The sequence below is a fragment of the Micropterus salmoides genome, unplaced genomic scaffold (assembly GCF_014851395.1).
Source record: "Micropterus salmoides isolate LMB-PRFRI ecotype aquatic unplaced genomic scaffold, ASM1485139v1 Ms_hic_scaffold_13, whole genome shotgun sequence".
Lineage (NCBI taxonomy): Eukaryota > Metazoa > Chordata > Actinopteri > Centrarchiformes > Centrarchidae > Micropterus > Micropterus salmoides.
This window is the reverse complement of record NW_024040374.1, coordinates 30849143-30874231: the sequence shown is the minus strand read 5'-3', so window position 1 is coordinate 30874231 and position 25089 is coordinate 30849143. Positions and strand designations below refer to the sequence as shown.

General features: G+C 39.1%; 1 protein-coding gene across 1 annotated transcript in view; it reads left to right on the top strand.

Annotated features, from left to right (window-relative positions):
* Nucleotides 1-25089, top strand: part of nlgn1 (neuroligin 1) — a 348698-nt gene that overhangs the window by 121712 nt on the left and 201897 nt on the right. Inside the window, exon 3 of the mRNA XM_038716834.1 lies at nucleotides 24916-24975. Within this exon, the coding sequence (XP_038572762.1) occupies nucleotides 24916-24975 (60 nt within the window). The remainder of the gene's footprint in view (nucleotides 1-24915; nucleotides 24976-25089) is intronic.

Sequence of the window (25089 nt, the reverse complement as noted above, 5' to 3'; positions counted from 1 at the left end):
CAGTGTTTCGGTGTTTTAGATGACAGCAATCTCAGCCCTAATCCCACTGAATCTGCTCTCTGCTTTCTGTCACAAAAAAACACTGCAGTGGAGTGGAGTGAAGCATTCCACTTTCAACACAAACGGAATACTTAAGAGTCTCTCTCAGAGTAATTATTAATGAATGATACAGTGTTATTTAAGAGGGAGAGTAAATACAATCAGTCTGAAGTTAAACATCTTACCAGAGAGATGACACCTGCTCACAAACAGAAAAAGAATACTTTAAATTATTCAATGATGGGCATTAATGGGTTATGTACTGTAATTGCATGCGTGTGTGAGTGTTGACGCCTAACTGGGCTGTTTGATTGAAGGCTGATCAGATGTTTCGTTCCACAGTGTGTTATCTGTTTCTCATCCCTACTCTGTGAACAAGCCACAGCTGACACCTCACTTCTCCCTCATGTCTATTTAATCCCTTTTCCCTTCCGTCTCTTCAGGTGTCAGAAAAGCTGTATTGTGAAACAGGTTCACCTGAACGACAGCATTTTGTTGTTCATTCAAATACTAAAAGAAGACCTTTGCTTAATAACCTGACGAGCATCCTGGCCATGCATAGGCAGGAGAAGCCTCTCTCCTGCCACACGTGTTGTTGTTTTTTAACCAAGACCAAAAAGGTTCACTATAACCCTAACTACCGTACGTTATAGGGTGCTTTAACAACAACAAAAAATTATGTTGCTTTTGCCGGTTTGGTTTGGTTGACTTAGGCTGGTATGGAAGCTGTCATTCAAACTCTGATATTTCAAACTACAGAGCAGAAATCACAGATGGGGACTCAAGCTTGAGACTCGGACTCGAGTAAGTCGCACACACAGTGACTTCAGGCTCGTCCTCTGAAGACTTCAGACTTGAAGTGAGAGCATAACGCTAGATGAGCTTGCTGTTATTCCCCTCCCTACGTTACCTATAACCTGCCTACGTACCACAACTACGCATCTGCTGCTCGCGGCTACACGCGAGAGAGGACAACAAACATGTTGACAGCATCGGCAGCTGCTGAGCCATTCATCATAAACTTTGGCTTTAAAACTTAATACAACAAGGCCCAAAAAAAGAAGCGCTGTACGCAAAATAGGGTAACCTGAGTTTAGTAAACATGTTTAGCTCAGCAATGGCCATCTAATGTTAGCTTGCTTCTTGCTTTAGCTACGACCTACGGGAGGAGGCCCATTTATACTCCTGCGTAGGGTCTACGCTCGTAGCCATACATTTATACTTGTGCTTAGGCGTGTCATTCTGCAATTACACCCCCAAACGCTAGTCAACAGTAACGCTACAGCGTCCACTGTGTTGATTTTTGTCGGCCATGCAGGCTAACTTCCGGTTTAGAGCTCCGCTAACGTAAATGGGGGTAAAATTGTATACGTGCGGCCGGTGTAGCCTTTTCAAATGTTACTGACCGAACATTCAGATTCTGATAGCGAAACGAGTCATTTCGCTCGGGTTGCGACCGTCAAATATATTGATTCACTGTGTTACAGTTGCCGTTTTGGCTGCTAGTAAATGTTACTTCAAAGAGCTGGGTACTTCCGGTCCACTCGGAGGCATTGCGAGGCTACCCCGCCGACCAATCACAGAGCTTACGGTCCGTGTCGACAGGTTACAGGTTTATTGCTGTAACGTTACAGTTTTATTTAGCTATAGCGTTACACTGGGTTTGAGAGTCTGGGGGGTGGGGGGGACTTACAGTAGTTTATAAGCTGTCATTAATTGCATTGCACATTACACGGTTGTGCTCTGTAAGTGAAAAACAGGTTACTGTTACAGAATTTCTTATTCCCATGCAGTGTTATAAGCACCCTGGATAGAACGATGGAACGCAGCAGGTGATACAGCACTCATTATAACCACGGGTGACTTGAGACTTGACTTGGACTCTAGCTCAGAAACGAAATGAGAGACCAGTTATTAACAATGGTAACACATGTGCGCATCACTTGGTGAGTGCTGGGATTTTTTCTAATAAGAATGGGAAATAGGAGTTAGGCTTTTTTAAGCTTGTGCCCTATTTCATTTATTTTATCAGGTCCCAGATAAAAAGTGAGTGAAATATAGAATCTACAAGTAACTGTCCACATAACTGTACAAAATGTCTTTTTCTGTGTGCGTATCTGTGTGTCACTATTAATAATTACCTTAATTATTTTCTTTATGAGCCGGTTCACTGATTGCATATAGAAGATGCATATACACAAAAGGTTCAGTTAGGTGTTGCATAACCTGCTGTCAATCACCAACAGTCTAATGGAGGAGTTACATGTCTGTCCATCTGACTTCATAATACAGCAAACAATGTAAATTATTACCATGGTCGAAATGAAATAAACTTGGGTGAGAAGGAGAGCTTAGTTGCCTAAACTTACGTAGAGCTTGACCGTAGCTGTGCCAGATCAGAAAGGGCCACCAGATTAGAAAACATTGTTGTGGAGAACCTTTTCAGTCACGTTAGTGGAATACTATGTCATGAAGAGGCATGTGAAAGTGTTGCATTGGATTCCAGGGCTTCTTAACATAAAATAAACAAATACAGGTTTTTCTAAACGAGGGTAACTGCGTATTCTATTCAATTCCTCGTGGGAAGATTGGATTAGATGACAGGATGACTGAATGTGACAGAGAGATTGGGACAGATTGGATTACAAGAAGGACTGAAGAAGTCTCAGAAAATGACAAACTAAGAAAAAAAGACATGAGAGAAAACGTTTGACTGTGTGTCACGATGCGTGTGTTTGTGTGTGTGTGTATTTGTATGTTGGCTGAGATTACAATTCTGTGTATTAACGTGTAAGCATGTGAATGTATGTGTAAGGGAGATGAAACTGCTTGCGTGTGTGTGTGTATATGTGTACGCACTCCTGCATTCCCCTAGCCCACACGCTGGAGCCTGTCAAGTCAGGGAACTTCAAGCGATTTCTGTCTTAAAAAAAAAAAGAAAAAAGACAAAACTTGAGCTTGAGCTTCGCAGTCGGTGGCTGCATATGAAACGGCAGTGTGGCCTGGCTTAGCCTCACTTCAGTCTCTGTGCCGCTGCTGCCTCCTGCATCACTCCCTGGCCCGCTGCCCGGTATGGAAATACCCCTCAGTCTTAATGTACATTTCATTTAATAATCAGTGATTGATCCCTGCTGGTAATGATGTATAAGCAGGAGGACTCAGGGATGAAGAATATTCTCAGTCAATAATTGGAAAAGGTAGAGAGCTCTGCAGAAAGACAGGCGACTGTGTTGCCAATAGCTGCACGTCTCCATAACTCTCCACTTGTCAATATGGCATCTCTTTATTTGCCAGTGGCAATTAGCACCACAGAGTCATGTTGCTGAGTTAGACTCGCATCAACCTCACAGAGCTAATTAGACACACTTGACCTTTTCCACATGAGGCTACTTTTAGAGATGGCACGTCACTTGATGACGAGATTAGGATGCTGTGGCAGAAAATTGTGTCCTCTTACATTTTATCTTTTATGCATGTTCTTTTACTATTATTATGACTATTATTGTTATTTCTTATAGATATGTATTGTGTTTTTTATCGTTAACCTTTCCTTCTTTTGTACTCCTTATGTTATTCCGTCCACATTTACTAGGGTTTAGGTCAGAGCTGTGAGATTGTTTTGGTGTTTTCCCCCTCTTGTTGTTCCTCTCCTCTCCTTGAATGTGCATTCAAGGCTGGGAGAGGATCTCTGTTCACCAAAACATAGGAAACTAGACTGTGTAAATGATTATGCATCCCTTTGCTCGGGGCCAGACGCCCGAAGCTGCCCTAGGCGGCGGGTCTCTGGACGAGCTGTTTATGTGTTATAGTACTTCTCTGTTTATTCACTTTTATTAATAAATTCTTCAAAGACAACGGTTGCTTGTTACTCAATTATTTGCTTAATCTCTCACCAGCAAGATACAATTTCCACGACATAGGACAATAAGGTTTTGATTTTAAACCTTTTTGATTGTATGCATATCGACCAGTTAACCGTTAATTTTTGTTCTTGTCTTTTGTTTCCATCAGTCCTAGTGGCAGCTGACGATCATTGAGTAATGGAAGCTAAAGTGTGGAGTCACTCTCACATGGATGGCTCTTTTTTTTTGTCACTCCAGGCAACTGTTGTATTTTTAAAAAAAAATATCCCTTCACTATTGAGGTTCAGTTTGGCTTGTCATCAGTGTATGAATGTGTGTGTGAATGGGTGAATGTTGGCATGTGAGTGGTCAGTAGACTCGAAAAGGGCTGTATAAATGCAGTCCATTTACCATTTGTACATCTGCTCTACACTGACTGGAATGTTATGCATCAGTGCATGTGTGTAGTGAAAATGTATGCCTGTGTGTTGCTTTGTGTCAGTCAACCATTTCTCTTAGAAATAGTATCTAGAGAAATAGTATTTGACTGTTTGCTTTATCAGTTAACATACTGCGGGATAAATAATGCTGCCCTTTTTTCATCTCTTAATATTATTATGAAGATTATGCTGTAGACCTGCCCTATGAAAAATGCAATGAATTAACTTCAGTTATGAATTGGCACTATGTAAAAAAAAAAATGGATTGAATTTAAAAAAAAATCATATTGATGATCTGCAAAATCTTGCAGCTAATGTTGTAAAAGTAGTATGTTCAGTGTATGCTTATAATCAACATATCAGCAAAATGCTTATGATAGTGATTCAATGTATGCAGAATGTTCAGTGTCACATTTTAGATTTTTAGTAATAAACCAATGCTGAAACAGGATGTGAACCAATGCCCCCAAGTTCAGGAGGACTTTATGGGTATTTATGGTACCCAAATAGTCAAACTTCATAGTTAGAAATTAAATATTGGTTTAAAATATCAGTTATAATAAAATTCACACCTTATTTATGAATTCTTAAACTGAGTTGCATTCCTATTTAAAGACATGTCTTTAGTTACTTAAAATGACAGCAGGGTGGTATGCCCCCTCTAAATGTTTTACTACATCTTTCAGTGATGTTATACTGTAGGGACAGACAAGAAAGCAAAGAGAGAAAGCTATGACAGCATAAAATGTGCTGGGATTCATTCCCATGCAGCTTCATGTACGTGGCTTTTACTCTAATTGGTTTTGTCACCATGAAGCCCAGGGCTTCTTTTTAAAGATCTCCTTTACGTCATGTACACACAGTGGGGGAAAGCAGTTTGGAAGATGCTGATTTCCACTAAAACGTGGCTTCTGGCTGTCGTGGCAGCACAGGAGGCCAAGGCAGATGCAATGTGTGCGTGTGTACTAAATTTCATCCCATTTCACCTTTCATGTCACTGTTGCCGCACAATGTCTATTAACGGAATAAAAAATATTAAAATAATGGTTCTAAGAAAATAAAAAGTGGGCTTTTATGGCACACAATAGACAGAGTTCTGTCTACAGGGGATTCTAAAAAAGCATGGGCTGAATACAGAAAGACACGGCAGCCCTTAACCTGACAGGATATTTTGCAGTTGAATGGCTAAATCTTAATGTTATTCATTCTTTTTAAGTAAAAAAAATCAATATTGGATTTTGGAGTTTAGAGGGGGCAAAATCAGATTGTAATTAACTGTTGTATTAGCATAAAAGAAAAGACTAAGCATTGCATTTTTAGTCTTTTTTTGCTAAACTAATGCAACCAATCTAGTGGGATTATTTAGAACCTTTTTTTCTACAACATACAGTTTAAAAGCTAACATAAAAATTGTTAGCTCATTTTTCAAAGTCAAATGGCATTTCTGTAGGTGTTCACATTGTTTAATGAACTTATTTTGTGTTGTAACTCAGTTATTGTATAGTATTGAGCAACCACTGTACCAAAAAGGTTCATTGTCATTAGATACTACTAAACATTTTGGCCTACAAGCTGGCCTCCAATTATTTTTAGGGCAAATAAAAAATTAAATGACTAGTGTTTGACAAGGTGGATCAGTTTTTTAACCTCAAATTTAAACAGCCATGAACTGGGCCTTTTTAAAGGAACTGCATTTGTCAACACTTAAGAACTTGAGTTCTTTTAAGGAGCCTACATTTTAACAAAAGGCTACATCACCTACTGTTACATGTTACAATACTGCACATTTATTCAATGTGTTTCTGGGCCGTTCCACTTTATGTGACAAAAATAGAGCATATGTGCACGTGAAAGCTTAAAATCCTGTGGCTGACCAGCGTGATGGTCCACTGACAGAAGAGCTGTCAGGAGCTCAGCAGCTGAAGCCAAGGAGAGAGCGCTCTGCACTGCATTGACATTTTATCACTGAACCAGGATTACAGAGCACTTTGGTAGTGTTATAATCCCTGAGATTTTCACTTCACCGCCTTGAGATTCCAGTAAAGGCACTAAAATGTCAGCCTCATGAGTACAGCGTAAAGTTAGACTTTAAAGATATGGACATACCTTTTTAGTGCAAAGCACATAGTGCAGTATTATCTAAAGATAAAAATGAAGCATTTTCTTATCTGCATAATTAAAAATAAAACAGAAGCTATAATATACATGCATATATATATATATATATATTCATTACATTCTACCAATGGAACCATTCCTTACGTAACGTTACACAAAGATCTTTTCTGCTGCTGAGTCTTGCCTCAAAGCCTGAAGTCAAAATCCATATTTCTTTCTTGTGTAAGTAGGGTCACAATCTTGGGTTTAAAACCTCTGCAGTTCCTGTCATACCATATTTCACAGAGCAGTGGGTGAACGCAGAGCAGAGCTGACAAGTCTCACTGCATGAGGAGAGAAGACTCAGTTCAAAAACAGCTTGACTCCCTGATAAATGGACTGGCCACTGGCCTATTAGCTGACAGTGTTGGTCTAAATGAGTCAGTTAACAAAGAGAAGGGGGAAAAACACTTGTTTCTTTAGATGTGAGACATGCAGTCCTGACACATTTTGACAGTCAGTGTATTTGGAGAAACAGGTCAGTGACTACTGAACCGCTTTGGCCGATGTTCTATCTTCTATGCTCTATCCCCAGCCATGTCTGAGTCAAGTCAGCAACATAATGGGGGATGCCAGCGGTGCGGTTATTACAAACCTCAACTCTTCTCTGTTTGTTGTATTTTTCCACTGATTCAGTTCATCAACTGTAGAAAAAATGCTTTAATTGGTTAAAATTCCTGAACTAAAAAAGGTATTTTCTAACAGGGTAAAATTAATGAATTTTTCAACCATGGTCTTATGTATGGTATTCATATGACTCTTAATTCTGATAACATTTGAGAAATATGCACTCCTCAATCAAAGCCTCCTACTATTTGAAAAAAAAGACTCGATCACTTGTAAAGTAGTCCACTGGACTGTTGCATAAATGCCGTAGAGCAATTAGCAACATCAATGTTTACCTTGTTTTTCTATTTTTGCAAATCGAAACTCACAGACACAAACCATCTTCTCTTTCAGTACATCTCTACCATGCATTTAAGCAAAATTAAATTGGAACCACAGCCTCACACTAACTCGTGAATATGGAAAACATGCTGGAGCTACATTAGCTTCACAGTGAGAGGGTTCTGTCTTCCACCCTGCTATGAGCAGCTTTTATCTTGGTTGACAGAAGCCATGTTTCCATCCAATTGTCATGCGAATTTGAAGCGTACTTTTGAAATGTTGCAAAAAAAGAATAAAAAAAAGTATTATTGCGAAATATGTGCATTTCCATCAGCTGGTTTGGAGCGAATAAACAAGGCCATGGCAAGCGTTGTTACGTCAGTTGACTTTACACATGGCTAATAAACAAGACGTATGGGTTCCAAACCAGAAACAAAACCAGTCGCATGAACTTGATGGCAACTGATCTTAGAAAAATGGAGAGAGGTCCTCAGAAATGTGTTTGGCAGAACAGATGATGAAGGCCGAGATTTGCATCCACCTCTCTTCTTAGCACAAATGAGCGTTACCAGCCGCAAGGTACATGAAATTCTCACAGGTATGCAGAACTCCGCACAACCGGGCAAGACGCCGATAGCAGAAACAGCTGATGCGATACTTCAAAAATGCGCATTAAAAAATGTTGATGGAAACACGGCTAGAGACGTTCCTGACAACACTGTTCTGATTTAACATCGTTATGGAAATTCTTGGGAGCAGCTCTTGCAGAACAAGATCTAAGCACTATTTATTGAAGCCCGACAAAGGAGACAGGGTATCAGCGATACATGGTGTGCACACAGTGCACTGCCAAGCCCAAGTCTGAACATTGCCTCTTGGTTCACAGTATTTATTCAAGTCCGTTGTCTTTCAATTTGAGAGCGAGACTTATTCTGTTAACATTCCCTCAAAACCCTGCCCATGCACTCAAAAAGACCCTGTTGCTTAGATTCACTCTGTTTAAGCTCAAACTGTATGCCTGCAGCTCAGATATTTTATTACTTGCACAGATTTCCTGTGCTCCAGCTTCAGCCCTTCTCCTAGCGCTCCGACCGTTTCTGTGCGCTCGTGAAACGTTTGCTCTCACATTTGCTCTTGGATTTTTTGTGCTGTAAAAATCCCCTAAACAGTAGAATGCCATGTGTAGTATTGACCAACAAAATGATTCCTGCCTTTTTGTGGACACGTTTGCTTTACTTCTTTGAGCGTTCTGTCTGGGCTGTTACTCTTATGTCTTCATCCACTCCTGCCCTCTATGGCTTAATTATACACTTCCTTTTCTTTCTTTACAATTTTTGTAATCAAAGGAGAGTTATTTTATGTACACCAGTTCCCATACTTTTTACTATAATTGCCTCCTGTCAGGGTGTTGGAGGAGAACACAATGTCACGTTTGTTTTTAGATTAAATTGATATAGTAATATTTGCTGCACAAGATGATAATACTGGCTAGCTTTCCAGTTGAAAAACACACACAAGCCATGTTTCCATCTAATTGTCATGCGAATTTTAAGCGGACTTTTGAAATGTCGCAAAAAAGAAACAAAAAAAGTTAATGCGAAATATATGCGTTTCCATCAGCTGGTTTGAAGCAAATAAACCAGGCTACAGCAAGCGTAGTTACGTCTGTAGTTGACTTTACACATGGCTGGAATAAACACAGGATAATAGTTATATGCGTATCTCAGTGCAAGCAGGGGCTGTTTGAGTGTAATCATTTCAAAATCTGAATGTGAAATCATTAAGTCATGCTTTCAAATTGAAAGACCACACTCTTGAACAAAGACAGGAAAATAATCCCATACATCGGAGGCTGGAGGTTACATGCATAACATTGTAAGTGGAGACAATCTGTAAACACCTGGGATTGAAGAAACACAGCCCAGCTGTCATCACCCCCTGACTGAGACAGAGGTCATTCTACTTCTAGGACCGCAAGTGACCTGAATGTGACACGTGTAGTTAACCCATACCTCACCTTTACCCACATTTAGCCCCCTAAGCAAAATTCACAAACAAAACTTCATGCTATCACTAGACAATCGTCTCACACAGGTGTATAAAGTTAGGTTTTTAGCCTCACTTGACATGGCTGTGACTCAAGAGTCAAAGCAGAACACTGCAGCGTTGGCAGGTCGATCCCTAGCTATTCCTGTCCAGTGAGTGACAGGAAGGTCGATGCTTCGATAACACATTGTAATAACTAGTTTGCTTCAAACATACAGAACCCCTTACTCACCACTGTAGAGCTTTAGAAAATGTGGACAAAAGATCAAAATTTATCTCTATTGCAAACTACCTGTGGACTTCATAAAAAAATTCCACTGTATCAGAAACTATCTCAATTGAGCAAGACATTCTAGAATATTACATAGTGTGTGAATTGGTGCATAAGTCTGTAAAACGGTGAATAAGAGTTAAATTGTACAATGTAGGTGTTTTTTATATGTAGTTCATTTACCATTTAAATCAGCCGGCAAGTTGACCAGAAAGGTGATTTTATACACTTTGAAACAACAGCTACTGGGATTAACAGGGATTAGTGTGTTTACTCCTGGAATGACTTGAAAGAGACGAGTGTTATTTCATTTTTATTTATTTTATGGTCGCACACATGGCCAACTAACCATGTTGCTAAGTTCAAGTTTTTCAAATCTCTGCAATAGCTGTGGTAGGTAAGGGTTAAGTATGTTTAAAGCGAGCTAGTTAGGTGACTAACTGAAGGCAATAGTGTTCTAAACTGTCCGCCTGCCACCATAGCCTCCTCCTCTGCATCCCATTGCCTCCCAAATCTCTGTCCTGAGAGCTCTGTGTCTTTTGCGTGTCTTTCAAGTGTTGATGCACTAAATTATACATTTGTTTATGGAAGCACAACTTTTTGGTCTCTCTTTGAATGAAAAAAAAGTATATAGTGGCAATTCAGAACAAAGGTTTTCTCATTGCACTTTTGATATAGAGCAGGTCTAGACCGTACTCTTTGAAATATTATTAACAGAGACCCATCAGTTCCCAGGGCATTCTCAAAGGCATTCATGATGTTGCTGTTGGTTTAAAGCTCCAGTGTGTGATATTTTCTGAGGATCTATTGACAGAAATTCAGTTTAAGATCCATAACTATGTTTTCAGTGGTGTGTAAAGACCTTACATAATGAACCGTTATGTTTTTATTACCTTAGAATGAGACATTTATATCTACATAACCGCAGGCACTCCCTTCTATGGAGGTCACTGTATTTTGTCGTCATGTTTCTACTGTAGCCGTCAACGAACAAACAGCGCTACAGAATGTGTTTCGTCATCACGGCGTTCTTCTTCTTCTTGTATAATTCCGTCAGTGTAGACGCCCGTCGCTACATTATATACAAGAAGAAGTAGGAATAATAATAATAATAATAAATTGTCTCTGAGTAGTCTTCTGGTTTATTAGAAGTAAGAAGATGAGTGACATTTGGACAAATGAACGAGCGCACGTGTTATTTAGCACGAGAGCCTGTGGATCTTTATACCATGAACCTAGACCGGGACAGATACAAACAGCTGATGTTGCGAAGGCTATAATGTGGGACAGATGTTTACAAAACAGAGCTGAAGTTCTCCGTTTTCTGCTGGACAGGTAATTAACTTAAGTTTGTCAGACTTTAGAGATGCAAATGAAAACTGTTGTTTGATAGCTTTAGCTTGAAGCTGGCCATATCACAGAGAGTTGAGGTGTTCTCCCTGTCAATATGTAGTTGTCGCTTACTTATTCTCCAGCCTGTGGGTTGGCTTTGCCGGTTACATTAGTGAGACAATCAGCTGTAATGTTAATTGGCAATAAAACCGTATCCGTATGGAACCATAGAAAACTGTATAGAAGCATCAGCCTGCTAAACTTTTACTGGTAGAAAAATAATGTAAGGTTAGTTGCATTTGTTTATTCTCCAGCGCTGGCTTGTGGCTTGTGGTGTAAAATATGTAGTTGGATTCATTTCATGTAGTTACTGTCTCTCTCGAGCGCTCTGTTTTGTTACGTTGGTGAGACAATCAGCTGATCACTAATTCGCAATAAAATGGTAGCTTACACCTGGAAGCTCAGATCAGGCAGCTAAACCTTTACTGCGCTGGTAGAAAAAAATTATTGTTGGATTAGTTTTATGTAGTTAATCTCTCTCCAGCGCTCTGTTTTGGTTTTGTCACCTTCAGGAGACAATCAGCTGAGCACTAATTGGCAATAAAACGTCAGCTTCCAGCATCGAAGCTCAGATGAGCCAACTAAACTTTTACTGCGCTATATATAGTTGGATTGTAATTTAATGTAGTTATCCTCCTGCCTCTGTTATGGCTTTGTTATTCAATTCAATTTTATTTATATAGCGCCAAATCACAATTATGTGGACAGAAATGTGCCCTTACCTTCCTGAGACAAATAGATGATGAATATTATTGGCAATAAAACAGTAACAGCAGGGAAGCTCAGATCAGCAGCAAAACTTCACATTTTACTGCCCTGGTGGAAAACATGTATTTATTTTTATTTTTATTTTTACTGCTAATGGTGATACGGTATATAACAAGACCGTGTGCCTATCAAGTGACCAATAATGGTTACTTTCAGAGTTTGCATTAAAGAAACTTAGATATTGCTTCACCACTATGCACACAAATGTGTAATTTGTACTTTCACATGCTAAATGCCCATTAAAAACGTTGCACCGTTTTACCACAAGCTGAAATTATAGCTGTCAGTACTACTTTTGATTTCTGTTGTTTTTTAAAAAATTAAAAAAGAATTTTTGTAAGATATGCAGATTGCTTATCTAACTAAGCAAAGCGAGAGGAGCCTTGATCCTCGCCTGACAATGCCTTTGTAAACTTCATGTATTATGTGGTTTATAATGGACTGTGGTGCAGAAACAGTGAGCTTACATTGTCCTATTATCTGTCAGTGGTCATACTTGATGCACTAGATGTGAAAGTTTTTGAGATGTTCTTTATTTACTTTGGTATGTTAGTCCAGATGAGCCAACACTCCAAAGTTGTGAAATACTGTATTACAGGAGTATGAGACATCATGTAGCACTTCATTTCTTGATGTGGCTGTTGTTTATTAATGAACAAGTAATAATAATATTTTTTAAAAACATATGGTTTTAATGGATAATTAAGTAAATATAATGTCTTAATATATCTATCTAAAGAAACCTGATTTCTTGACTGGCAACTCTCTGCTATGTCATAGATGACATCTTTGTCCTGTCTCAGGCACCGTAACTATACTGCTCGCTTGGATAGGGGATGGGGGGTGCAATTCACAATCCTCACCAATAGATGTCAATAAAACTTACAAAATGAACCTTTAAGAGAGAAGTAAAGTGGGCTTGACTGATACACGTTACAAAAATTGTAGGAACCTCATTACTGATGTTAGAAAGGTGTGGAGGGACGGAGTTCCATATGTTGTTCAATGATCCAATAACAACACATTCCTTTGAGGCATAAAAATATTATCATGGCCAACAGCCATCATGGACAGTGATGTAAAAATAAGGCCTGGTTGATGAGTAGTTGGGATTTCACCCTTACCCTAACATGCTCTACAGTATGTTGCTGAGTCATTAGCATAACTGTCACGTGATCACTCCAACCTCGTCATTTCATGGTTTATTTAAAACTGTGTCCATAAACCTTAACCTCAATTATGTATGTCTCCACATGCTGGGGTTTCATATGAGTAAATGAACCAAAGTGAGAGGAAACACTAAGCAACTGGAAACAACTGCATTAAGTCATGTGGATGAGGAAATGCCCTTGAATTCTAGTAAAGTCATTACAGTTCATGATGTTCTTTCTGTTTAATCTGCTACTTTGATGTTTTACTAAAGCATTGCCTAATGCTTGCACATTCACATCTTACTGTGAAGGACATTTGACTAATATCCACTCTGTAAGACCTTAGCCAAGATTTCTGCTGCTGGTCTCTTCTTTCAAAAGACAGAAACTTGATTGCAGGGCAAATCTTGTCTTTAACCCATAATGTTTACCATGAATGCAGCGTGCTTTCTTAGTAGATGATTGCTCGTTTGCACACCACTCACATATCTCCGCTCATGTCCTCCCCTCCCAGGCTTTTCGCTGCTTTGAATTGACTCACTGACATTGACTGTGTGGGTGTTTGTTTCGTCAGCAGGCTGGTAAAGGAGAGGGAACAGTGGAGGAATGCAAAAATAAAATTATTAGTGTGAGGGAAGGGGAGGTGGAGAATAGGAAGTGTGAGTAGATGAAATGGGTGGCAGGATGAAGCAGAAAAAAAGAAATAAATGTTGCGTGGGTATGAGACAAGTTGAGAGCGACATTAGAATGGACTTTCAGTTCTTGAATCCATTATATCTCAGCTGATTTACTGCTCAGGCAGGTTAGGCTAGGCATTGTATGTAGTTGCAAGAGGATATTTTAAGATATTTCAGTATCCAAGCGTGAGTTATCAACTTTTGTAGAACTTCATTGGTTTTTTATTGCTTCATCACTGTTAGGCTAATGAGTTTCCACCTGTTTGTTTGTTTGTGTCTTGCAGCCACCACCAAAATAAATTGGTCATGTGGGAAAAGCATTTCCTTTTTACTATTTAAGCACAAAAATGGGCCAAGAAATACCTTCTTTAAAATGGCATTAGATTATTATGCATTAGGTTATAGTCATATTATAAAAAACAGGTTGAATAGGGTTTTGGAGCTTGTCTAGTTTGATCAAAGGGTTACTTATCTTTAGAAAGTCTCGGAAAAGCAATGGCTGTTATATAGTCTGTGAATGGTAAATGCTTATATAGTGTCTTTCTAGTCTTTTTTGACCACTCAAAGTGATTTACACATCATGTTACATTCGTCCCAATTCATACGCTGATGGCAGCGGCTTCCATGCAAGGAATAAAAACCACATATGACCCGCTCTACCCCCTGAGCCACAGCTGTCCTTGTATAATAAGAGTCATCTTGGGCATCATATATTCAACAGAGCAGAATACAACCGTGGATAATGTGACCTGCCACCATCTTGTCTGGAGATGGTTGTTTGATGTTACATATTTATGTCCATGTGTTTCACATATGGATTGTCTTGTTAGAAACAAGATCTTAGTGCAGGTATTGCCCACATGTTTCGGCACAATCCACACAAACATACACAGAAATTGGCATTTATTTAGTAACATTATATTATGTTTACGCGGCTAGTCTAGTCTTGAGGGATACCGCGTCAAGCCGCACAAGAAATTTGCAGAATACTGAATACCGAACAGTTACATTCATATTTTTTTTAACATTGCATAAATTAAATAGTCAAAATGTGCTTTTTACTCAGTGTTTCCCACAGGATTTGGAGACTATGGTGGGTGGGTCCGATGACCAAGAGGGTCCGGGAAAGTAAATTACATGTTTCCATTTATTTTTAATGTACACATGTAATATGTTTTATACTTTCTGTGAATATAATCCAATTAATCTTATTTCCATACGCAAAATTCATCAAGTCTGACCCAATTTGATAAATAATGTTGTATGTGGTTCTCGTATCTCGTAACATGAAGATTTCAGAGCCTCTCTTCAGGTAGGACTCTCATAATGCAACACGTGTCTTTGTAAAGAGAGAAACTGACAGGATAAAATTGCCAACCTGCCTGTCAGCTCGCACAGGTCCGTTTCAGTTACCATAAAGGCTTGAATACGTGTGCACTCCAAAGTTAGGTGCGGCTAGCTTAATTGCCTTCTCAGAAACGAGTGACAGAAACACTCAAAGCGGGTCAAGCCATTTGTTGCCTTTTCTAAGACGTCAGCCACAGATGGAGTGGACTTCAGGAGAACAGTGTCTGCAAACAGATTTTTGCGTCTTTCTCGAACACTTTAAAATGCTTCCACACTGCCGACCTGTCAATGTAATTGTTCTGTAAAATTTATTTGGTCTTTTGACTTATTAGGTCAAACACCGAAAGAGTTTTTTTTGTTGCTATTTATGGACGATTAATTTCAGTGGCCGAACATTCGGTGCATCCCTCAAAACACCCGGTCTATACTCCTGATCATACAATTAAAACAGACGAAATCAAGACAAAGACAAAATCTGAGCAAGTCAACAGGATGGGGCAATCACATTATAGAGCTGTGTCCAGTGGAATGCAGGCGTTAAAGTTGGACAGCAATGTAAGTATTGGTTCCGAGAGGTTGTGGAAAAATCTAATTGGTTTAAGTGAATGCCCTCAGTCAGCTGAGTAGGATGGGGAAAATCTAGAGAGAGAGAGAGAGAGAAGATGCAAACGAGTAGCATGAAGATAGTCTTTCTGACCGAACGTGACTGTAAAAGACAGAGAAAGAAAGCTGGTACTCTCATTTTTAAAACACTTTTTTTTTTTTTACACTTAGTTCGATTCTGCTGGTGAGGGTGATTCTTATGAAATAATTCTCAGTCATATCTGAGTCCCCTGCCTAATGTTACTTCATCTGCTACAGGCAAATAGCCTAATGATCATCTAGAGGATTAATGCATAATGCACCCCCCCCCACACACACACACACACACTCCCCCCTTAGGATTGTATAATCTTCACTTTTAATGTTATAAAGTATAGTCTTTCCCAGACAGCTCATACACTATGTGTTCTTAGAAACATTCATTCTAAAAGGCTTACGAATCGACAAAATGCTATAATCATGAAATGCAGCTGGAATTACTTTTTATTTGGCAGCAAACAATTTCATAAAAATACAGTGTGTTTTGGGGAAATTGTTAAATGTGGTGAAAGAAAGTAAGAAATGCAGGATAATGACAATGGTTTAAGTGCTATTTCACATGTGTTAGCCTGAGACCAATAAAACAAAACGTAAAGGTTGACTGTTGGTATTAGATGGTACGGATGCGACTAGCGGTCTCCGTTACTACCATTTATACTCATTTACGCTCATATATATGTATATCTGCCAACAGAAATACATTACATTTTGATAATATTTTTATAATAAACCTAAAATGTGATTTTAACCCCACCTCCTCTTAAATAAAATGAAAGAAGAGTTTAGAGGCAAAATACAAGTCAGAATTGCATTGGGTCAGATTGCATGATTTTCTTGTTATGTATACAATGAGGGAGGCCCATAGGAATATAAAATTGGTCTGTGGTGTCTGCGATTGAAAAACAGGCATATTTTTTTTTGCATATTTTTTTAGGCAGCATGCATGCAAATGCAGAGAAGGTCCAGATTTAACTTTAAGAGAATTAATCTGTTTTGTGTTCAGAGCACGGTATCTGTGCATATCCAAATAATATATCCGAATATGTTTACATTCATGTTACATAGATGAGAGTGTCAGAGAGTGAAACACTTGATCAGTTTCAGGTCAGTCCTGATGCCTAAGAGTGGGAGGAACAGTACACAGAATAGAAGATAGAGATGATTTGACAAACAAAGCGACTGTAAAAGACAGAGAAGGAAAGTCCATGGTGCATCTATGGCGTTATTTGCCAGGTTTAACTGCATAGATACACCATGTGAGGAAATCACTGCTCATGTACCTAGTATTGTAGTACTTGAGACCGGTCTTGGTCTTAAGACCACTTTTTAATGGTCTTGGTCTCGACTGCATTTGTACTCGGTCTTGTCTCGGTCTCGGACATTGAGGACTCCGGATTTTATTTCAAGACCAGTCAAGACCATAACTTTGGGAATATCAATAAATTGCTTTTGCATTGTCTGATTTATTTATTTGTTAACATCCTAACTTTGATTGGAAGTAAAACTTATTGCTTCAAATGCAACCAATAACCCTAATTAACGTCTGTCCCCCCTCCCTGCGATGCTTACTCTGATTTCAGCTCTTAGTGTTTTAATGGGAAAGTGGATCTTTCAGATCACTTTCAGAAGTACCTATGATCTCGTTTCACATTTTATAGCGTGCCATGCAATGCAGGAAACTGGTATTAGTCTTGATTCGGTCTCGCCCTCCCTCGGTCTTGGTCTCGACTGCTCTCAGCCCCTGAAAGTCTTGGTCTTGTCTCGGTCTCGATAAACTCCGGTCTTGGACTTGACTTGGTCTCGGTTTGGGCAGTCTTGACTACAACACTACATTTACCTTTCTTAAAATCTTATAGCTACTATAGTGTGTTTTAAGATGTGAGCCCCATCATCACACTTCCAAACAAACACCTTCCTGTGAATACTCACTGCTCACAGTCTCTGTTAATTTCTCTCATCAGAGGGCTGCTGAAGTGCATTAGACTCCCAGTTTTGCCTTGGGGAATGGATTCTGTATTTATAGTTTACAGCCTGTAAGGATTTTTATCCAAGGTCAGTAGTAGATTACCTATTTGGTTCACTGAGCCGTGTGCTCCGTTAGATCCCCCTTTTTAATGTGCGTTTGTGATTGATTAAGCCGCTGTGTTTCTATGCCGGTGCAGACCTTGACTGAAGCACCCAGAGAGCAATATGTATGTATGTGCGATCGATGCATGGACTCTCCTCGCAATAATTACCTCATTGAGGAGAGGAGGAAAGCCTGAGGGTTGAGTGTGTGTGTGTGTGTGTGTGTGTGTGTTTGTATGTGTGTGTGTGGGGGGGATTATCCTTGCTTCCTAGCTGGTGTTTTGAGTCATGGATTGTTGCAGAGCAGCGTCAGAGAGCGTGATCAGTCTCCAATCAATGATGATGGTGGAGAGAGGAAGGTGTGAAGATTTGAGTGAGAGACAGAGAGACTGAAAATCAAAATGTTTTGCTCACAGACAGGACCAGTCATTACATGTCCTGCTTCTGACTCTTTTAGGCATGAAGGAGACTTTCAGTTTTATACAACTTGGGTGTTTTTGTAGCTATTACTCCTAGTCTTGATAATAAGTGGTGGAAAAGGCCACATTTAACTCAGGGGACCAAACTTGGGGAGGAGGAGGGGGAATTAGAGTCACAGATTTTTTTTTTTACAAGCAAATTGTTATTGATTCTACTCGTTATCATGACAGCTGCACTGATCATTTTCTGGACGACAGATTTGATGACGCTGCTTATTCATCTCCTAAAACATGTTCATCTACTATTCTCTGCTCTGATGCTCCCTCCTCTCCTCTCCTCTCCTCTCCTCTCCTCTCCTCTCCTGTCCAACAACAACAAGAAACACATGAATCGTCAAATCAAGATTAATGTTACATTAGACTAGATTTGTCAAAGACGCAACCAATGTTTGAGGAAATGAGAAAGAGAAAAAACAGTGTTTAGGGATGGACATTGTTTGGATTTTGTCGATACTACTCCTATGTTTTTTGTTTTTTTAACAATGCACATTGATTTTGTTTTATTACTTAAAGTGGTTTTTTGTAATGATGTTCCTGTGTTTGCAGATCGTAGAAATTACTAAGAGTACAATTTGATTCTTACTGATAGATATATGGCCCAAACTGACACCTGTACAGGCAAATGCAACCCATTACAAATGTTCTGCCATACAATTTTTACAATTTAGTGTTGAAGTCAGAGTTAGTGGGGTTGTTGTACTAGAATAATTGATATTGATATATTCTAAAATTTCTGCCATTTGAAGTGGAAATGACAACATTTTTTATAATTCTCAATATAATATGTATAACATTATGGAAGGACTGTTATACTGAATTGTATTAGATGACATAGGTGTACCAAACATACCATAATGAAATGAGAAAATGGTAGGAACAGCTGGTAGCCTCTATGTCAGTCAATCCCACATTCTATTAAAATGTGTTACCTCCTCGTTTCCCCCATCTTCCTGAAAACTGCAAAGATTAATTTAATGTGGGCTTTTCACTCCTTCTATTAGACGCCAGAAGCTGGTGTTGACAATACAGAAGTCTCTTCCTGTTTAATACCATAAAGCAATTAAGCAGATTTCCCTCCAAATTTGACCTCTCTGAATGTACAAAGCCGTGCAGAGGCCAGACTTTAATGGTCTTGTTTTTTCTGTTGCCGTTGTTGCTTTTAGTAATATGATTGTTAACGCTTATTCTTAGAAGGAATATTTTGAAAAAATAATCTTAACACAGTCCACTTTTTCTTCAGCAATAGCCTAAATGAACACCAGAAACAGATGGTGTGACCGAAACAGCTCACAGCGTCAACTGGGAATGGGAAAGAAAGGCCAGCGAAAGATCAAAGAGTACGTTCACATCTGATGCCAGAGAGATTTTTGAACAACCATCTCCCCTCCCTGTTTGAACAACCATCTCCCCTCCCTGTTCGACCACCTGTTACCACTTGACCAAAGTTCCAAATAGGTACCATGATGACACTCGAGAAAATGTCATCACAATCAGACGCAGTTGAAGTGGACCTGGTGTTACGATTACTTCCCTCAAACGACCTGCGGTAATGTTTTGACTAAAGTCGTAGACGTCAGACTTCGCATGTAGAAAGGGAGAAAGAGGGTGGATGGGGGAAGCCGTTACAACATGTTCATGGAGCATAAAAGAGAAAGAGAGGGACAGAGCCAGAACAGAAGTGTAGGAAAGAGCGGAACACGTTAGCATGTAAGCTAAAAATAAAGATGCAGAGATGTGAGAGACACACATGGTGAGAGGAAAATGATGAGAAGTTCTTAATCACTAATCATGGCTTATGCCAGCTGAGACCTCACCGGAGGCGGTGCTCGTGCTGCTCTCTCTCACACACACACACACACACACACACACACACACACACACATATGCTCCCAGTGACAGGTAGGGGAGTGCAGGTCAGTGTCTGGGCCTCCTTGTCACTAGGCAGTTTAGAATTGACACCTGATTGCTGTGTGGTGTCTCTCTCTCTCTGTATGTGTGTATTGATGAGTGCATGAGCGCGTGTGTGTGTGTGTGTGTGTGATAGGAGCTATCACACAGCTGTCTTGCCTCCTCTGATCCCCACTAACCCCTCAGTCAAACAACATGCCACTGTAATAGCGGCACATGTGCAGTCCAGACAGTGGCCACATCAATCACATCCTCTTTGATTCTTTTGTTCTCACAAGTTTTCAAGTTGCTCATAACTCATTCCAACCTCAAACTATTTCTTCTTTTTTTAACCTCTCTTTGTGTTCTGGTTTTCTTTGTAGGTAATTTATTTTACAAGGACAGTGGTTTAAATATGCATTCTATGGTATACAGTCAGTTTTGTGTGTGTTTTGGATAAAAGTAAGATAAAATTATTAATTGTTTGCCACAATAGTGACTTCTGCTCTATACTGACCTGTGAGATTTTTTTCCCCCAACCACTGGAAGGTGGTTTTGGCTCCATGTGTTACTCTCTATACTGTTAGCAAGCAGAGCCATGTCCCCTCAAACTCACCCACTGCACACTGCATTTCAAATGCAGTATACGTAGGAAGGGGGAACAGGCTGGAAGGTAGTGTTGAAATACTCTTCAAATGTGGAGAGACTGAGATAGGAGTCAAAATAAGTTGGGAAGAAATGTACGTACATTATACATAATAACATTCTATCAGGCTATAAATTCCTTTTGAGTTGTTTTCAGTAAAGACAATAAGATCCTATTCTCAGAAGCAAGGGATGCTACAAGGTCAAAGAGCAAAGTAAAAGAGATCTAGCATTTAGACATTGCCAGAGTATTACAATGTCTTTGTCACTTTGGCTGTCTGAGTTCCAGAGACTTATAGATTAAATGTCAAGGAGCATTGGGGTTGTTGTGAAGGCTCATGGTACACCCCTCATGCTCGTGGTAATATACAAACATTCCCCTTTGACAGGAAATGTTATATCAGAATGATGTTATAGTGAGAAACCTTTCTTTTACTAAACACAATACATTGATATTTTATAATAAGAAAAGTTTATTGTAAAAACGTAATAATATAAATACAAAGAAAATGCAAAGAATTTTTGTTTTTTATAACAAGGCTCTAGCCTTTTTCCCCCTTTTGTCATGGTTGAAGCAATATCCTGCTAGAATTGACCAATTAGTTTACCAACTGCAGACCGGTGACAAAAAAACAACATGAAGGGCCCAATTTAAACGATCTATAGCACATGGTCTGAAGTGCACAAGTGCATTTAGGGCGTGTCTGACTCCTCTTTTGCTTGTGAAACTGGGCTCAAAGTAATCGCATCTCACGTCCAGGCGCTCTCTCCCTCTTCACCTCTGCAGTTCTCATGCATTAGTTCCAGCTGCTTTGACGTACAGTATGTTGGTGTTCAAGTTTGCCCTGAGGCGTGAAACATTTTCAAAGTGCTGTAGATTGCTGTTAATAACTATTAGATATAAGTTGTCCAGAATAAAAAAAAAAGTATTGCACACCATTTAATTTAATGTGATTTAATAGACTGACCTTTCTCAGCACATCCACCTGTGACTTACTTCCAGCATCCCTGCCTGCCTGTGTTAAGCAGAGTGTACGCTAGTTTGGAACCCGTCTATGCTGGTACATATTACAGTCTGAACAAAGCACGCTTTAAATAGCAGGAAAAAACGCTTCCTTTGACATCAGTCTTTGGTTGGTCAATGGCGCAATCGCTCGAGTTGTCTGGAGTCAGGTCGCCATGAACGCCACTCCTCCACAAGATATTCCCTCATTTATATATACAACCTTTATTTATTCAGGTCATCTCATTGAGATCAAGCAGGGAGACCTGAGCACAGCAGATAGCCAGACATAAAAAAAGAACATATAGCGCCAGAGACAGTCCCAGACATCACTAAATAGATCATTCGGTTTAATGCAGATGGTGATGGAGGGCATAGGTGTTCAACTGGGTTGAGATCTGGTGACTGTAAAGGCAGTAGCATTATATTCACATCATTTTCAAACTCCCCAAAGCATTCAGTGAGCCCTGGTGCACGGAAGCATCTGCATCTTATTTAGGTTTTTCCTTTAATTTGTCCCCCGTCTGCAGGTCAGAGACTTCTATTCCCATTAGTGTTAATACGACTAACTTTTATAGTAAAGATTGTTTAAAAGTTGTAGTAAATACAAAGACTTGCCATATAACCCGTGCTTTAATAGATGCACTATTAGACTGAAATATTCTATTTAATGTAATACTGCATCATTTTGTGCACGTTTACTCCAAAGTGTCATCGTGAAAATCAGATCCTTCTGTCACCTAACAGTATGTTAAAAGGCTAACACGAATCAACCACAACCTATGTATTGCTTTGACAGTGATCTCTCTATGAAGAATTCTATAAACAGGTAACACATCCCTAGACAGCGGATGCTCTGTGTTTCTCAGACGTTTCACATTTTGAAAGAAGCGATTCCTCTGTCTTGGTGCTTATTCAGCACAGAAAGTACAAGTCAGCTCTTGCTTATCAAATTGCTTGTCACAGTCACAAAAGAGAGCAGGGAGACTGCTGTAGGACAAAATGATATGTAGGGAGCAAGCTTCCTCTTTAAAGTCACAGGAGAGAAATGGTTGGCCTTAAAATAAACCACCAGGACGTTGGATGATGGAGGAATTATTGCTCATCAACATGAGCTACTAACTAAAAGTGTCTTGAACCTTTAAAGTGATTCATCTCTCATTCTCTGCTCCATAAACAGATATTTTCAAACCAGCACATTGGAGCTTTTCTCCATTTATTTATTTTTTCCACATTAAGATCATCCTCTGAGTGTGCCTTTTAACCTTTGTCATGCTGAATGTGACTGCAGTTTTAGAAAGTCTATTGGATTTGAAGTCGATTTGCATAAAATTGCTAGACATTTGGTGCTGTGGCTAATGATGGTAGGTAGAAAGGATTGGACTGGTCTTTTCCTCATCGGTATATGGCTATTTTAAGCATCACATGTTGTAAATGTCATTGCTTTGTGTGTGTGTGTGTGTGTTTGTGTGAAAGTTGAAACACAGGCAGTATGTTTTTCTGTGTGTCATGCACCCTGCTAGCAGACATAACTTTACTTCGTGCCTGCATGTATTCAGATATGCTATGTGACATCTGTGCGGATCTCCTTGCGTGTTCTATGTTTGCGTGTAAATGTGTGTTTGTATGTTACTTTTGTTTAAGATAGCATGTGGTTATGTATGTGCAAAAACTTGTGTTAAAATTATTTATTTGTTGGTTAATTAATACAGAAGCAGCTGACCACTTCCCCTGTCCAACTATTCTACCAGGCACTTGAATATTATTAGTTTATGTGGAAGTAGTTTGACTTTTTGGCAAAAGCTCTCGTGTTTAATAATTAACATGTTATATATTGGCCCAACGATTTCCCTGAGTCTAGTCATCAGCAAGCGGTTTTCCCATGTCAATTCAATTCAATTTAGCTTTATTGGCATGAATGTAAAACAACAATTTCGCCAAAGCCTCAGAAGAACAGTTCATTAAAAAAATGTCATTAAATAAAGTAAATAAAACAGTAAAAGTGTATTTGTGTGTGTTAAAAAAATAAAGTAATAATAAAGATAAATATAATAAAATATAAAAATAAAGTAAAAAAAAAACTGTATCAAATGTGAAATTAAACAAATAACAAATAAAGGAACAGTTACTAAAATAACAAACAATATTAATGTATTTATCAGTCTAGTCTGAGTTTCCACTCTCTGTGTTAAGCTAATCTTACCGGCTGTAGCCTTTTGTTTACCGTACTCACATGGAAGTGGTATCGACTTTCTCGTTTAACTCTAATCAAGAAGACGGATATATATAATCTGTTCCTTCTCCTTATTGACAGTGGTCAGTGAAAGTATTGAAAAAAGGTTTATAGTGTACTATATGGATTATTATCAAAATTAAACTTCTTTAATAAATGTGGACAAGGCTTTATCCGTGAATTCCCAGTCTGTGTGTGTGATTCTGTAGTTCATACCGGCAAAATCAAAAGTAAAAAAAACAAAAATCAATGTGCCTGTTCTCTCGTATCTGCCGTTCTCATCTCTATCTCTTTCTGATATTAACATTTTCTGATGTAAGCTATGCTTCACGACGCCCCAGCAGTCAGATCTGTGCTTGACATTGGATGCGTGTGTTTGTGTGTGTGTGTGTGTGTGTGTGTTTAGGCCCACACACAGTTAACGCACTCTGACAATACAACAGGGGGAGTTTGTCACATGCTTCTGTTGAGTGCTCTTAAACATGTTGCTTCTTTTACAGCCTCTGCCTTTTTCTCTGCTACAGTGATCATTTCCAAATGTTAACATAATGTCTCTGATATGTATAATTGATGCTACTCTATACACTGTTTCAAAGAGGTTTATGTATTTTGATCCTAAGAGGTTTATCCTCAGTTAAGTCTTCATTTTCAACAGAGAACTAATATTTTTTGCACATCTTTTTTTTTAAAGATTCCGTCTTTTCTTGCTCCTTACGTTTTTAAATGAACTCATATACAGAAAATCCCGACTGTAAACATTGTAAGTGGGCATTGTGGTAATGTTTACCCAGTCTCCTTGTCAGTGTGAAGATTTTTCCAAAACCAAGGGGCTATAGAAACCTTAATTATTGACATTCTTATCTTTTGAGAGCATCTTTTGAAAGCTGTGTGTGTTCTTGATCACCCTGTTTTCCTCCATCTTCTCCTTCTTGGTCCTATAGGTCCCCTTACAAAGAAACACACTGATGATTTAGGTGATAGTGACCGCACGGACGACGAAGGTATTTTTTCCCCCTGATGCCAAACTGATTTGCATGACAAGGGAAACCAAACTTACCCTATCTCCTCCAATTTTTATCTTCTTTGATTTTCTTACATTTCTTGTCCTTTTTTTG